This window comes from Pelodiscus sinensis, chromosome 8 (assembly GCF_052426305.1).
Source record: "Pelodiscus sinensis isolate ZL-2025 chromosome 8, ASM5242630v1, whole genome shotgun sequence".
NCBI lineage: Eukaryota > Metazoa > Chordata > Testudines > Trionychidae > Pelodiscus > Pelodiscus sinensis.
Window position 1 is genome coordinate 27,889,660 of NC_143059.1, and position 17,624 is coordinate 27,907,283.

A 17,624-nucleotide genomic window follows, 5' to 3' on the forward strand; every position below is an offset into this window, starting at 1 on the left:
GTTTACACGTGAGGCCCGCAAGCCCACAGAGCATGGCCCTTCCTGTCAGGTCACTTCTCCGTAGCCCCGAGCTATCTGAACAGGAGAGTCTCCGAACTCTGCACGCAAGTGAACTATTTTATTGGTGAGGGGGTAAGAGGGAATGGATGGTGATTGAAGGGTACGAGTGGGCAGGATAGACCAAGAGCGTTCAGATAGAGGGGCCCATCCAGGGGTGTGGTAGGCAGGAGTCAAGACGAGTGCAAGTGTCTTGGGGCCATGGAGAATGCAGCTGGGCTCAGTGCAAAATTAACAGGGACTCTGGCTTCAAAAGTGGCCAGCAAGAGAGGAGTTGGTGTACTTAGTGAGCATGGGGCACAGCCCCCTAGTGAAACTTTACAATTGTGATGGTCCGCATTCAGGCTTAGTCCTCATGACTATATTAGAAGAGATTACCAAGTGCTGAAGTAAGACAATGTCTTAATCATTCTAACTTAGAAGTAATGTGCCACTTTGCTTTTTCAATTTGGGTACATCTACACAGCAACATTATTTCGAAATAATTAGCGTTATTCAAAAATAACTTAGTTCGTGTCTACACAGCAGGCAATTACTTCGAAATAATGTTGAAATACTGTCAAGCTGGGGGACTTCTTTCTCTGACTCCTTTAACCCTCATTGTACAAGGAGTAAGGGAAGTTGGAGGAAGAGCGCTCTATTTTGAAATAAGTGCTGTGTAGACGCTCCCCTACTCACAATAAGCTATTTTGAAATAAGCTGCACAATTGAGTTCAGCCCTGCTGTGTAGATGCATCCTTTCTGACCAGTGTATCTTCCTCTTTCATCTTTCACTAGTCTATTTAAAAATTGATTATTTTTACGGGATACTGGAAAAACATTATAAGGCCAGCCAGACATCATGCTTGCCATTTACACAACTTACTACCAGATGCGATGGCTGCAGAATTAGGGATGTTAACTAATGTTTAATTTACTAGTCGAGTAGTCGTTGGAATTTCCATCAACTACTCAACTAGTCGATAAGCGCTTTTGTGTTCCACCTTTGAAATGTACAAGAGTCCCTGAAAGGGCACTTGTGAATTTCAAATCAGAAGCGCCTGCATGGAGCATGAGGTCAGCAAGGGACTAGTCTCGCGCTGACCCCAGGCTCCATGCTGCGCTTCCTCTTTGAAATGCACAAAAGCCCCTACTGGGGACTTCTGTACATTTCAAAGTTGGCAGACCGCATAAGCCTGGTATCAGCTGGGACTCCCCAGCTGATCCCAGGCTCCAAGTGGTGCTGCCACTTTGAAATGCTGCACAGAGCCCAGGGTCAGCTGGGGACTTCCCAGCTGACCCCAGGCTCAGTGCAATGTTTCTGCTTTGAAAACCTGCATGGAGCCTGGAATCAACTGGGGACTCCCAAGCTGATCCCAGGCTCCACATGGCACTGGCGTTTTGAAAGCGCCGCACAGCTGATCCCAGGCTCCATGCAGCAGCACCCCTTTGAAATGCTGCTAAGGCATTTCAAAGTGGCCTCGCCGCACAGCACCTGAGAATATCTGATAGAGGCAGCAATGGGGTGGGCAGGGTGGGGCGACTAGTTGACTATCCAATAGGGATTTGCTTATCAGATAGTTGACTAGTCCTTAACATCCCTATGCAGAACTGGTGTTCGCAGTCTAGATGGGATTTTATAATCAAATGTGTATATTCTAAATTAAGACCTGGAAAATTTTAGACTTTTTAAAAAAATCACGAGTGGCAATTGCATGTAAAATAGAACCTCTCCCCTGCTCATTTATCACGTTGTCTTTAGAATATCAAGCTAAATGCCAAGTGTGTGCCCAGATTAATTTTTGCAATCTTTAATCCTGGATTTAGAAGGAAAGGAAGCACAAGAAAAAAGGTGATAGTGGTCTATAATTACCTCTTTTTGTAGAAGTACCTCTGTGGCCCTACCAATCCTCTAATTTGTAGTTGTGTACTCTTACTTAACTTAGTGTCTTAAATATTTCAAAAGTGCAAAGACTGTATATAATATAGCCTGGTAACATTGCATTAAACTAAATTTCTGTTTTTTAAATTCTGATTTAGAAACTAAAATTGTGAAGAATCTCTGCATCATTTGGTTTGGTTCAAAGGTCTATTACAAACTTTACCCAAAAATACTTGAAATATACTCTCTATACACCTTAGATCTATTATGAAATTCCATTTTTTCTGTTCACAGAAGAGCTTCCCTGACTTATACAAAACTATTCTCCTTGCTTCAACAAAAAAATAACAAAATGGTTATAGTGAGATAACATATAGTTTCACAACACAATAGTAAATGTACTAGTAAATCATGTAGTATAATTTAAAATTAAGCAACAAACAAAATACATTAACATTATTTTATAATTATTTTGTTACATGCAAAAACAGTAACTTAAGTGTCTATCACTTAAATATTGTTCTTTTGTATTTCTAAAGCTGATTTAATGATGCATTATTTCTTGGGTTATAGAATATTTAATTATGAACCTGCTTAGAGTAATAATGAGTTTCTGAAAATATATTCAGTAATGAACAATTTAGAAGTAGAAATAGTTTTTCTCATAGGTTTTGTAAAGTTAAAAATATGCATCATGTGAACACTGGGTGGCTCAAAGATAAGCACTTTTTTAAGGCTCACACTGAATACAGTGTGTGTGGTGTATAGTAAGGCTCTGACAGGATAGCTGGTTACCTGTGAGGGTTGAAGCAGCTCCATGGGCAGGGGGCTGCTCTACCCCGACAGGGGTAGGTGGAAGCATCATACATGGTGGGTGGGCCCCAGGCAGGGATTGCTCCTGCTGGGCTGGAGCAGCCCCTGCCTGTGGTAAGAGGGACGGGCACTTCAGCCTGCCTCCCTTTAAATTGGTTAACCGTCATGTTTAATGAGTTCAATGGGATTTGGAAACCCTAGTTTATAGCATGCCAGAATTGGATCTAAGTGACTGGTTGGTAATAATAATTATAGGAGATTAAATGGTGGTGTCCATGTTGCTGCTAATTGTATTCTAGCCCTTTTGCTGTAACTGCCAGATGCTGAGTGCACATGGAGACTCCATTATGATCTGTTGGATCTGTATGATTTATGCAGGGTGTTAGTATAATACTAATTTAGTCCCGAAATTCTTAATGATCTTTATACTGTTGCTCTAAATAATAAGCATTTTACTGCATCCAGACAGTAACAAAAACACTTTGTAAGTATTTTGATTAAATGTTTACAAACAGGATAAATGCAGGAATGCTTAGACCTGTATTGGGTGGCTCCAGCTTGATGAGGCAGATATTGGCAATGAACCATGTAAAAGCTTTGTTTTTTCATACTCTTTAACAAGAGATGTCATTGTCATTTGCCAGCTTAGCAAAAAATCATATCTTGGCCAGTTTGGATCATTACAGGTTCAACACACACAATCCTTTCTTGTTTTTAATATCTCTAATAATTGGGGCCTTTTCTTACTTTTATGAATTACCTTTCTGATCTAGTTGTTGTAATTTGATGCTGAAGATGGCTGAATGTGTTTTAAATTCCACTGTCTCGTCTCTTCCCTCCATATTCCTCTCACTCCCAAAAGACTAGAGCTACAAAAATGTTTCAGATGATGTTCACTTCAACATTTGAATTTGTTAATAAACTTTGTTTTGATTTCTCAATTTCAGAACTTTTCAATGACAAGAGCAATACTCATGAATTTGTAAACCTAGTGAAAGAACTGGCCTTACCAGGAGAACTGACACAAAGCAGAAGTTATGACTTTGAGTTTATGCAAGTTGAGAAGCCATATGAATCCTACATTGGCGCCAATGTCAGATTGAGGTATGATAATATGCATATAAGCAGTCAGGTTAGGTTACATGTAAAACAGAGTATGTGTTCAACAGAATGGTAATCCTTTCAAGTCTGTTTCCCATTATGTTGTGAAACGGCTGTATTACCAAACTAAACTATGCATTTTTCTCAAACCTTGTATATGGTACTAAAGGATATTACTGTTCTCACACACAAAATAGCACTTATTTGTGAATGGACAGTGAAACTCCCACATAGAAAATGGGTTGGTATTTTATTCATTTCACTTTTAATGAAGTCCAGACCTTCTGTAAAGTGAAGGTTTCCCAAGGGGATAATTTTGTAGTGGGCTCATCTCTTTGGAAGCATCAGGATCACATGATACCAAAGACAACTCAAAACATGTGATTGGTCTCCCAAAACTCTCATACCAAGGCTGCTTCTGAGTTCAAAATACCTTTTAGTTCTGTTCTTGGTTTTAGAGGCTATCAAATCACTGTATGCCCCCTTTTGTAATTGATAGTTAACTTAGTGAGAAGTAGATTGGATTCATCACAATGTTTTGGTTGTTTCCTGTTAACAAGAGGCAGGTATTTAACTAATCAAGTAGTTGATTCGATTACTTGATTAGTCAATAGGCAACCCAGCTCAGTTCTTGCTCGTGCTGGATTACATCCCCCTAGCTCCTACTGCCTTTTAAATTGCAGAGCCGCAGCAGGGTTTGGTCCTGCACCGGGCACGTGCTGGGACTGAGTTGAGCTGCCAGCAGCAGTCCCTGCATAGAGGGTCCCAGCGGGCAGTTGGGACCTCCCACACGCAAGGGCTGTTGCAGCAAAACATAGGTTTATCACGTAGTTGACTACTCCCTTATATCTCTAGTTAGCAAAGAGCATTAAGTAAGAAAGTAACATTTCACCCACTACTTAGTATAAGTTGAAGAACGCCAAGATAGAAAGTACACTTTGATGTATGTGAAGAAATCTTATAAATGTGTGATCATAAGGAGGATTTTTGTTCATAGCGTTCTGGTTCTTGATATGTATCAGCGTAACTAAAGGAAATGAGACTGAAGGCATATGTGTTGCTGATGCATTTACTTCACTAGCCAATGAGTAAAACAATGGATAAAATTCTGTAGCATGTTGGGTTTAAAAAGAAATGTCTAATTACTGACTATACAATTATCCTCTTGTCTTATTTTGGTTTTTAGTTATTTCATTAGTGTCAACTTTATCCATAAAAAATGTCTTGCATAACTGAGTTTCTATTAACTGCACTATTTACTTTGTAGGTATTTTCTTAAAGTGACAATAGTAAGACGACTGTCAGACCTGGTAAAAGAATACGACCTTATTGTTCATCAGCTTGCGACATATCCAGATGTTAACAACTCTATAAAAATGGAAGTAGGCATTGAAGACTGCCTGCATATAGAATTTGAATATAACAAGTCGAAGTAAGTGTGACTCAAAACCTACACAAATAGTAGTAGTTGAACTGACCAAGAAGAGAGAAACCTTTGTGATACAGATGACTTCAGAATGATTTATCATAATGATTCTTGAATTCAGATATTTTTGAAAGATCCTAGAGATGTAAAAACAAAATGATGGCAAAGACTTCAATTTTTAGAATAGTTGCCAAATGCCATTTTTAGTGCTTAGCCTTCAGTCTCTTGCAAACTTGCTAGTGACTTAAATTTATTTCCTGGAATCAATCTCTCTATTTGTGTTTCTGTATTATACTGTCAGTTGGAATCTATAATGGTAGGGATGTTCTAGCCTCACTTGGGTGAGTGTGAAGCCCACCTTAACAGAAGGGTAGTATTCAGTTCAGTTTCAGCAATAAAAAATGATAAATCTGTTTTGTTGTTTTCTTACACATGATTTTAGCTAATGTTTATTAGGTGAGCCTTTAACTGAAAGCCATGTTTGTTTTCCTAAAGGTATCACTTAAAGGATGTGATTGTTGGAAAAATTTATTTCCTCTTAGTAAGAATAAAAATTCAGCACATGGAATTGCAGCTGATCAAAAAGGAGATCACTGGAATTGGTAAGATGAGTGCAAAAAAACCCCCCCAAAACCCCCCACAAATATGAGCTAGTCATTTGTATAGTTAAGGTTGATTCAAACCTACTGGTAAGAAGCTTCATCCAACATTTTGTTGGGTTTTCTGTTCATCTAGGGTTTAGAATAAAAATCACTATTTAGTATAGAATTAGCTATACCTAGTAGTAGACATGTAGTTCAAACTAGAATACAAAGTTTGCTTTGAGATTGGAGAGCTCATCCTATATCACTTAAATTTATACACTATTAATAACACTCTTAACACTCAAACTATAACTTGGCATGGTTATTCACTTGAGTCTATGGGTACGTCTAGACTACAGGCTTTTGTCGACAGAAGTTTTGTCGATAGATACTGTCGACAAAGCTTCTATTGACAAAGAGCGTCTAGACTACATTCAGTTCTGTCGACAAAGCAAGCTGCTTTGTCGACACAACCCTGTAGTCTAGACACAACCCTACATGCAATAACACCTGTCAACAGAATTCTGTCGACAGAAGGCGTTATGCCTCGTAAAATGAGGTTTACCAGCGTCGACAAAACTGCTGAGTTATGTCGACAGAACTCAGTGGTAGTGTAGACGCAGGTATAGTTTTGTTGACAAAAGTCCACTTTTGGCGACAAAACTCTGTAGTCTAGACACACCCTATATGAAATTGGCCTTTTTTACTGTTGAGGAGGTAGGTGGTGGTGTTTGAACTACAGATAATTATGAGGCTAGAGTAAAATTTCCAAAAAATGCTCAAGTCCCATTGACCTCTAACAGAAGTTTTATAAGTAACTGTTGAAAAAGGGACTCTCAGAAGCCTATGTTATTTAGGTATTTTTGAAAATGTTACCCTTCATCTACATTAAAGGAGATACATATGGAAAGCATATGTGAGACTGTGACATGTGGCTTGTTCAGCTGCTCAGTTCTTGCAATAAGAACTGGAAGACTTTTGGGGAAAAAAAAAAACCTCCAAGAAAAATCTAACTTTACAAATATCAGTGTTGAGTTTCTTGTTTTTTGTGTGGAAGGATGACTGGAAGTGATGTTTGAATACTCATGCTTCATCTGAGGAGTTACTGATGCAGCATCTTTAAAAGACATTCTCTCTTTGAATGTCCATTAGTCATTCGAATTAAATAGGAGTTATTAAAAGCAAGTTTCTGTGATGCCAAAATTTTACAAGCTCTTCTACCACGTTACGATTTTCCAGGGTCTACAAGAATTTGAAACGTGCTGTTGTAGGGTGTGTGTGTGTGTGTGGTGGTTTTTAAGAAGCAGAAAAACTTCTTTCCTTGGAACTTAAGCTGCTGTAATATGTCAGAAAAGATATGAATAATTTCTTTTGTTTTTCAAGACAATGTTTAGATCTTCAAGCACTACATTTTTGTTAAATACTTCTTGACTCGTGGACTTGCTACAGAGCCCTTCAATTGACTCCTTAATTTGAGGGATTACAGTAGATATTTCAATTTCTTGAAATCAGAATACAATTTGGTAAATTAAGTGTTAACTCAAAAGAGGTTTGAAGCAGGAGTAGATGGATGATTGCCAGGTATAGCTTGCAAAATATTTATTCATACTATATATAGTAGGGATATTAGATATTGTGTAATGAAGTTTTAGCAGTTACGTAACTATACAGTAGTCCCCGGGACGGGGCAGCAGCCAGTGCACTCCCAGTCCCATTCCCAGGGAGCCCTTTTTCACCCCACGCTGCAGTGGTGTGGCAGAGGGCTCTTGCCTGCCCCTGCTGACTCTGTAGGAGTCAACAAGGGGTGCGAGGTGGGTCCGGGAACTTGGCACATGAGGGGAGCCTGCCTGAAAACCAGCTTGCTGCTCATATTGGCTCCAGTCTTCCCCCCTCACCCTCCGCACTGCTGCCTTTTAAGACAGCTTCTCACTGGCACTGGCTTCCCATCCCCCCATCGCCTGTCTTGCTGTCTCTGATGCAGACCTGATACAGAGGCAGCAAGGCTGAGGGAGTGGGGTGGGAATGCCTGTAGTCAGTGAAATTAACCAATAAACTCAAGCTTATTGGTTAATCATGCAGCCATCTACATGATGACATCACTAACATATAGCTCTGCCTAGTGGGTTTTTTTGTCACTTATGAATATAAACACTATTGAAAGTTAAGGGGGAAAAAACCTCAATATACACAATCTTTCTTAGACATACAAAGGGAAACCAAAAAGTATGTTACTTATAATGAAAACACTGGTTTTGGGCAGGAATTGCCATAAGACTATAGTTTGAAGTCCCATAGTTGCACTAGAAAAGCATATCGGGTAAATGTTCCAAAAGTCTCAAATCAACACCTTGCACCTTTTTTTTTTTTTTTTTTTTTTTTTTTTTAAATCAGGGCCCAGTACCACAACGGAGACAGAAACCATTGCTAAGTATGAAATAATGGATGGTGCACCAGTCAAAGGTAAATAATTGCACTTGAACTTTCAAGAGTGTTCTAGTATTTAAAAATTGTAACCAGGTTTTTGAAATGTTTGCTTTTGTATGGATAGGAATTGATTGTATTGGGGGGAAAAAGCTAAATTGTGTGTTTGTAAAATGGTATAGTAAGGTAGAGAACACCCAAAACTGTGTGTGGCAATAGTTATTACTTAATCTGGAGATGGGGGCTCTAACCATGAAATTTGACATTCAGTCCTCTTACTGTTCCTACTTTTCCTCCCACCAATATATCTGATCTTATTTGGGATTCCAGTTCAAACCTATTTTTACCTAACTCCCTATCTAGGAGGAAGTGAAGAATATTCCCCCTGAAAAGGGGGGAAACAGTCTTTCTTTTCTCTCACTTTGCTACTATGTGCTCCCTTCCTTTTAAGTATTAAGAACTTCCACTTCTCATCTCCACCATGTTTGCCTCTCTGGAAGCAGACTCATCAGCTAACTTCTGAGCACAAGCTAGCTAGTGCCTACTATCAGGATCTGCAGCCGCTCTTAGAATCCTAGGGCTGGAAGAGACCTCAGGAGGTCAAGTCAAGCCTCCTACCCAAAGCAGGAGCAATCCCAACTAAATCATCCCAGCCAGGGCTTTGTCAAGCTGAGACTTAAAAACCTCTAGGGATGGAGATTCCACCACCTTCTTAGGTGTAACCCATTCCAGTGCTTCACCACCCTCCTAGTGAAATAGTTTTTCCTAATATCCAACCTAGACCTCCTCCACTGTAACTTGAGGCCATTGCTCCTTGTTCTGCCATCCGTCACTACTGACAACAGCCTCTCTCCATCCTCTTTAGAACCTTCCTTCAGGAAGTTGAAGGCTGCTATCAAATCCTCTCCTCAATCTTCTCTTCTGCAGACTAAATAGGCCCAAATCTCTCAGCCTCTTCTCATCGGTCATGTGCTCCAGCTCACTAATCATTTTGGTTGCCCTCTACTGGACCCTCTCTTATGCGTCCACATCCTTTCTGTAGTGGGGGGGCCCAGAACTGGAAGCAATACTCCAGATGAAGCCCCACTAGTGACGAATAAAGGGGAATAGTCACTTCTCTAGATTTGCTAGCAATGCTCCTCCTAATGCAGCCTAATTTTCCATTTGCCTTCTTGGCTACAAGGGCACATTGTTGACTCATATCCAGCTTCTCATCCACTGTAATCCCCAGGTCCTTTTTTTCTGCCGAACTGCTACTTAGCCAGTTGGTCCCCAGCTTGTAACAATGGTTGGGATTCTTCCATCCCAAGTGCAGGACTCTGCATTTGTCCTTGTTGAACCTCACAAGGTGGTGGTTCTAAACCAGGAGCACACAGAGGTTTTTATGGGAGTACACCAATTCTAGATATTTCCCTAGTTTTACAACAGGCTACATAACAAGCACAAGCAGTGCAAGTACAACTTAAGCTTTCATACAGACAAGTAGTTTTTCATTAATTGTGTGCTGTGATAAAAATACAAAAAAAAAGTCTGATTTTAGGCGAAGTAAAACTTGGGGTACACAAGACAAATCAGATATATATTAGTCTGGAAAGGTTGAGAATCACTGTTCTAAGGGATCATGGATAGCCACTGTGCTATGAAAATTTGGGTGCCTCAATTACAGAAATTTACTGGATGAAAAGATACTGTTTAGGCTTAGTCTAAACATTAAGCTAAACCAGTTTAACTAATGGTGTAGTTTTTTAACTTATTTTAGTTAAGTTGGTTCAGATTTGTTGGGGAAACTAAAATATGTCAGGTTAAATAGCTGATGTGGACACACTTATCTGTTTTAAAACTGGTAGCCCCTAAAGGGCAAGCTATACTTAGATACCTCTTTAAAACTGGTTATAAGCGTGTCCACACAGAGATTTAAGTAGCTGGTGCAAGTTTGCATGTGTAGCCATGTCCCTAGAAAGTTTCCTTTTCCCTATTGGCATCTTGAAGGAACTCTAAAACTTGGTTCGCTCAGTCAACAGGGGAGATTGTGGAAAATTAGGAGTCCTGGAGGCAGATGCTTGCTGCTAATGATTCTCAAACATACTTTCAGCGAAGAGTTTAGGGAGGGAGATGGTAAAGGTAGAAGAAAAGAAGGATCATGAGGTTTTAAACTCTTCAAGAAAAATCACTGGGAGAAAGGAAGTAGGTAGGGAGGATGTACGGCTATGAAGACTTCCAGTCACACGTGAATGAATAGTAGCAGAACGCCTTGCGCAACTACTTTTAGGATCCTGAGAGAGAGCTAACTGAAGATGGTGTTGTAAAAGCTCCAAATAGAATTTGGATCCTGTAGATCCAAATCAGTTATGCCTGAATCAAACTGAAGAAAAGTGACAGATCAATAGTTGTCTGATCTGGTTTTGAGAGAGTTTTGCTCTTACTGATTTAGAGCTATATGAGCATTTTCACATGAGTGCTGACAAGATTTAGATCATTTAGTAACTGATGAGAGGTCCCCAAAAGAGTAATACAAAGGGTGATAGTTTGTATTTGACACACTGACTTCTTATAAAATTGGTGTTCAAAGTCTTGGTCTTTTAAAGCCGTGAATGATCTGGAACTCAGCTAGGTGAAACAGCTTCTCTCCTATGCCATTTTCTGGCAGATACCTTTCTAAAATTTGGGACCCGTGCTGGGTTTCTCAGATAAAGGCCTACACCATTAGAATCTGAAGAGTGCTTTGATAGAAGACCATCACTTTTTTTTACCCATTCTTACCCATTTCATAGAATACTAGGACTGGAAGAGACCTCGAGAGGTCATTGAGTCCAGTCCCCTGCCCTCATGGCAGGACCAAGTACTGTCTAGACCATCCCTAATAGATATTTATCTAACCTGCTCTTAAATATCTCCACAGATGGAGATTCTGCAACCTCCCTGGGCAATTTATTCCAGTGTTTAACCACCCTGACAGTTAGGAACTTTTTCCTAATGTCCCACCTAAACCTCCCTTGCTGCAGTTTAAGCCCATTGCTTCTTGTTCTATCCTCAGAAGCCAAGATGAACAAGTTTTCTCCCTCTTCCTTATGACACCCTTTTAGATACCTGAAATCTATCATCATGTCCCCCCTCAATCTTCTCTTTTCCAAACTAAACAAACCCAATTCTTTCAGCCTTCCTTCATAGGTCATGTTTTCTAGACCTTTAATCATTCTTGTTGCTCTTCTCTGGACCTTCTCCAATTTCTCCACATCTTTCTTGAAATATGGTGCCCAGAACTGGACACAATACTCCAACTGAGGCCTAACCAGTGCAGAGTAGAGCGGAAGAATGACTTGTGTCTTGCTCACAACACACCTGTTAACACATCCCAGAATCAGGTTTGCTTTTCTTGCAACAGCATCACACTGCTGACTCATATTCAGCTTGTGGTCCACTATAACCCCTAGATCCCTTTCTGCTGTACTCCTTCCTAGACAGTCGCTTCCCATTCTGTATGTGTGAAACTGATTGTTTCTTCCTAAGTGGAGCACTTTATATTGGTCCTTATTAAACTTCATCCTGTTTACCTCAGACCATTTCTCCAATTTGTCCAGATCATTTTGAATTATGACCCTATCCTCCAAAGCAGTTGCAACCCCTCCCAGCTTGGTATCATCTGCAAACTTAATAAGTGTATTTTCAATGCCAATATCTGAATAGTTGATGAAGATATTGAACAGAACTGGTCCCAAAACAGACCCCTGCGTATCCCATGTATTTTGTGGAATATATTTTAACAAACTTTTAAAAAACAACAAATAGTCTGGTAGCACTTAAAGACTAACAAAGCATGTAGATGGTGGTATGAGCTTTCATGGGCACAGCTAACTTCTTCAGGTGACCAGTTGTTTTTAAAAAAACAAAACAAAGTTCTTTCAGGTGAAACTAATTCTAACTTTTTTTTTCTTTCCTCTTCCAGGTGAATCAATTCCTATAAGACTTTTCTTAGCAGGCTATGATCCAACTCCTACAATGAGGGATGTGAATAAAAAATTTTCAGTGAGATACTTTTTGAATCTAGTGCTTGTGGATGAAGAAGACAGACGGTACTTCAAACAACAGGTATAGTGTTTTAAAGCTGGAGTCTTGTGGCAAGATAGCTTTTGTTGTGAATAGGTACGTGTTTGTTTTAGTCTTTTATGTTTGGAAGCAGAATGAGTAAACTGTGTTGGGGTTGGCATGCCATCAGTGACATGCGAGTTTATTTTCATTGGCACTCGGGTGGGCTACAAATTCTGTGCTATAAATAGAAATGTGAAAGGCTTTCTTTTCTCCCATTTTCTGTGCTGATTAATGAACACAAAAAATTTGTAAGCAAGGAGCAAGAATGGGAGGATGGACACTATGAAGGGCTATGAAGACTGCCAATCACACATGAATGAATGGTAGCAGAACTCCTTGAGCAACTACTTTTAGTACAGATGAGGTGTTAGTGTGGCACAAAATGCAAGAAAAGCATGACTGATGCTCCATATACCTTGCAATCGAAATAGCTTGTCAAAACAATATTGATGCAATTTGGTACAAATTGCTGCATGTCTAAAAGGAGATTATTGGAGCATTATTTTTTTTAATTACTAGCTGTGCGGCATCATCTTTTCCCTTGAGTGGGTTAATTCTGGATATAAAGAGCAGGGTGGATGCTTTGTGGCCATAAGAGGAAATATGCGTAGGAATAAAACTGAAACCAAGAGGAAGCCAGAAGAATTAGAAGAGGGGAGCTGCATGATTCATATTTTGAGCAAGAATATTTCACAATGAACAAAGTGAGAATTGATGTAGCCAGAGAGGAAGGAACTGACTTAGGAGAGAGCACAAGACACATAGGCTGTGTCCAGACTCAGGGTTTTTTTCGGAAAAAGTAGCCTTTTTCCGAAAAAACTTCACCTGCGTCTAGACTGCAGCCGCGTTCTTTCGAAATTAAATCGAAAGAACGCGGCTTTTCTTTCGACGGCGGTAAACCTCATTTCACGAGGAAGAACGCCTTCTTTCGAAAGTGCTCTTTCGAAAGAAGGCGTTCTTGAATGTAAATAGGGCTTCTTCGAAAGAGAGCATCCAGACTCACTGGGTGCTTTCTTTTGAAAAAGGGCTTGCTTTTTCGAAAGTTCCGCGTGCAGTCTAGACGCTCTCTTTCGAAAGAGGCTCTTCCGAAAGTATCTTTTGAAAGAGGCTTGCAGTCTAGACATAGCCATAGATATACAATCTTGATATTCCTAAACTGAATTGGTTGTGTTTTCAAATCAATCTACCTGATTTAATGAAACATAGCTTATTATAGAATAGAAATAGTGATACAAAATATTTTGAAAATCTTGTATCCACAGAACCTTATTTCATGTTGAAGTTATGGGGTCAATATTTGAGCAAACAGCTCACTACTAACTGAGCATTTGCTTCTCCTAAATAGGAAATAATTCTTTGGAGAAAAGCTCCTGAGAAACTGAGGAAACAACGAACAAATTTTCACCAGAGATTTGAATCTCCAGAACCACAAGCATCTGCTGAGCAACCTGAAATGTGAACTAGTATTGGAGATGAAAAAACTATTGACACTTCAGCAGGTTAAAGATGGCAGCAGCCTGTGGGAAAAGAGAAGGCAAAAACTCACATTACTACTGTCTTCCTTCATCTTACAGTGCTGCATTTACTGTGTTACTAAAACATTCGTCAAGCAAACATTTAAGTGTGTATATACATTTAAAATAAAGTGCTTTCTCAAACACTGGAACTTTCTTAAGCTACTATTTTATACTGCACATTTTACTTTTATTTGATAATGTTATGCTCTTGAGATGCATAAAACTTAGACAAATCTAGTTATATATTTCCATGCATGTAGGCTTGTATATTTATTTTTTGCTAATCACTTATAATATGTAGATTAAAGCATTTCTCCCCTTCATGTCACTTATCGCATGCATACTTCCAATGCTGCTAATCTGCACTTCTTTTGAAACCAATAGATAAGTATACTTGTCTAAATTACACTAAAAATCTGGGTTTATGGTGGATCTTTTGTCCTAAGAATGCCTCATTCTATACATATAATTGTTGTTCAACACTTTATAAACCACATACATATACATACCACAAACTTACTGTACTTGTTTGGAGTCTTTTAAGACCATACCGTGGTTCTCAGAAGACTTGAATCTTGCATCTTTCACAAGAATGTTCACAAATTTGTTCCCAAGATTATCCTTTTAGATTTGTGGGGGCTCTTATAATTTACTCTAACCATATCTGTTTTTACTTAGAACTTCCAGAAACAGTTTACTGACCAGTCTGTTTTTCTAGTAAGTGTGAAACTCAATTTTCCCACCCATTGCTGTTTTTCCTTTAACTAAGATGGTGCAGGGATGGAAATGTTTTAACATAGCTGATTCTTAATGATTAAACAAAGACAGTGTTATGTGCTCAAAATCAGCTTTTTACATGCACAATATTTACTCATCTCCTCTTGTATTCATAAATCTACCCACTCTTTGCCGTTTACTCCTTTGCCATCCTTGGGAAGGAAGAAAAATGACAGCCTCTCAGAACATACTTATTCTTGTTCATCTAGGCCTATAACTGAGTAGGAGACAACTTTTTTTTTTTTTTTTTTTTTAAATTGGCTGCGTTCTGTAAATGTTCAGGAATTTGTCAGGATAAAACAGATCACTTTTGTTTTGATCATCTCTTGTCTGAGGTTAGTCTTTGAACAAATTACTTAAAGTTAGCCTCCATTTGTTCACAATCACGTAGTCTGCTATCAGACATAATATATGTGGATTGAGCACAACATGAAGCCTGCTGTGTGGAAGGCTACTTGCAATTGTAGTTCACTTGGACAAGACTCTTTCTAAACTTCAATGCAAGTGTTATTGGTTGACCTTACTTTATGAGTAAGCAAAATAATTGAATTACACTTCTGTAAAATGTTTTACTACTATGGCACTTTGATAAAGCAGATGAAGATTCTGTGTAGTTATACTGAATAATTCTCTTAAATGTGGACGAGTGCAAATTTAACTCCCTCGTGTAAGTGCCTGTTCAGAATTTTTTTTAAAAAAATGCCAAATATTTTCACGATCACTTGCATGTTGTAATCTGGAAACTATTACAAGAGACTTTGAAAATCGATTGTATTTAACCTGCCTCTGTGCAACCATGTATAATAAACAAGAAACACACTGAGCCTCTATTTGAGTTATTAAAGTAGCTGTATTATCACTAAAAAGTGGAGTGTGTTTAATGTGAATGTACATTGTATTGAAAAATATAATTTTCAATGGATATTAATGTATTTTGAAGATGGGAAGCTTGGGTTAATAGCTTAGGATATCTGTATTGTGTATATAGATTCTTAAGTAGAGTAGTTACAATCTTCAATTCATCCCATGCCAATGAGAAAATCCACTTAAGACTTTAGTGTCACTTATGAAATGAGCTAGTGGACTTAGTTCATTCTGTAACATAATTTTATCTTTAAAAGTTTGAGGGATAGCCATGTTAGTCTGTAACTGGAAAAACGTAACAAATAGTCTTGCACCACGTTAGAGACTAACAAAAAATGTAGATGGTATCATGAGCTTTTGTGGGCATAACCCACCACACACTTCTTCAGATGAATGGAGTTTTTATCTTTGTCAATCTCAGAGAAGCCAAGGATTGTGATTTCAGACTGCATGATTAGTCTCTTTGGGATGAGATTTGTTTCTTGGCCTGGTTTTTGACATATTTTGGGCCAGAATGTGAGAGCTCATGTAACCAATGCTGTACCTGTGCCCATTTTTGAGATTTTTTTTTTCAGGATTTATTTTACATCAAAAAATTGGTTACATTGTTAAACATATAAAATATACACTTCCCATCTGTGTATGCATAAGCCAAATGGCTGAATGAAGATGTCAAACTTTGTTGTTGGTGGGTTTTTTTTAATTTTAGGTTTTAAGGAATAAAAATTGATTCAATAAAGATATAAATATTTAAAGTTGAAGGCTTAGTTTGTTAAATTAGCTCACCACTGTCCTATAAGCATTAAATTATTTTGTTTTCCAGGCTGCTCTAGCTTTGGCTCTAACACAAGGCTTTATCAGACTATATTCCCAGTGTTTACTATTCCAGTATTTACTATCCCACGTCTTGTCTGGGATCAGAGTCGTTTTGGCACACTGTCCTATCTCTAGATTTTGCATGGCATTTGACAAACGCCATATAAACTAGCAAAACTTTCATTTTAATAATTGTGTACCTTTTTCAATGTTAATAGTCTAAACAGATTTGAGTAACCGTATCCTACTCCTATTTATACCTAGTATGATGTATAAATAGCAGTTTCTAGGTTTAAAAAGTCAGTAGGAAACTCCTCTTTCTCCTTCAAGTGGTGTCCCTATGAGTGCTCCACTCAAGTCTTGGTGTGTCCTTGCACCACTAATCAGAGATTTTGCCTAGTAGTGCCTGCCTGTGCTGCACATGAGCAGTCGCTGTCTTGCACTGTTTTTCTCTGTTAGATGCGTACGTGGAGCGAGCCTCCCTCAGTTCCTTTTCTACCATCCTCGGCTGAAGACAGAGTCACAACAGTGCTCTCCTTTCTGACAATTTTTTAAATGTAGTTTAGTTTACGAGTTAATAGTTTAGTCAGCTTTACCTAGCTCTTTATTTAAGGGAGGGGGGAACCCGCTTCCCTAGTTTTTTCCCCCTCTACTTCATTTTTCTCCAAGTTCTGACTCCTCCTGTTTGTTCGACATGACAGGCTCTCTTGGCTTCAAGAAATGTGATTTATGTAGGGACTCAATGCTGGCTTCTGACGGACATGCATCCTGTACTAAATGCTTAGGTGAAAGGAACAAGGAAAGACGGAAATGAGGCTAAAGAATCTTTTCTGGGAGAAATCTCTCCACCCACTTGGGGATAAGTCCCCAGAGACACGGGCACACTCAACACCTCTAGTGCGAGGACTTAGTTCATCGCCCCAGACGCTCTCGGGTGCCATGGGCTTCTCTGGCATGATCACTGCCCACTACGTCCCAGGCCACTCGTTCCACGGTACCATCCACATCTAGCACCATGGAGAAGTGAAAATTGATCTCCCCTAAGAGCTAAGTCAGAACCAAAATGGTAAACTGCTCCCTTGGCACCCACCGATGCCGTTAACTGACTGGCACTGACAAAACCAGACATGCTGCCGCTGGCATCAATCAAACAAGCTGGTTCCCGGCAGTTGGAATTAAAGCATGTTCTGGCACTGGAGCATAAGAAAGCGGCTAACAAGATGTGCCACATACAAAAAGCCTTACACTCAAGTGCACCATCTCAATATGTGTAGGAAGTAGTCTCACCAGGCTCACCAACA

General features: G+C 39.2%; 1 protein-coding gene across 2 annotated transcripts in view; it reads left to right on the forward strand.

Moving 5' to 3' along the window:
• The window catches only part of VPS26A (VPS26 retromer complex component A), a 34,947-nt gene extending 18,679 nt beyond the window's left edge, over positions 1 to 16,268 (forward strand). For both annotated transcript variants that reach the window (XM_006111254.4, XM_075934936.2), the window contains exons 4-9: positions 3,679 to 3,835; positions 5,100 to 5,264; positions 5,754 to 5,860; positions 8,234 to 8,302; positions 12,207 to 12,349; positions 13,695 to 16,268. In XM_006111254.4, the coding sequence (XP_006111316.1) occupies positions 3,679 to 3,835; positions 5,100 to 5,264; positions 5,754 to 5,860; positions 8,234 to 8,302; positions 12,207 to 12,349; positions 13,695 to 13,808 (755 nt within the window). In that variant the 3' untranslated portion in view covers positions 13,809 to 16,268. The remainder of the gene's footprint in view (positions 1 to 3,678; positions 3,836 to 5,099; positions 5,265 to 5,753; positions 5,861 to 8,233; positions 8,303 to 12,206; positions 12,350 to 13,694) is intronic.
• The last annotated feature ends 1,356 nt before the right edge of the window (positions 16,269 to 17,624 follow it).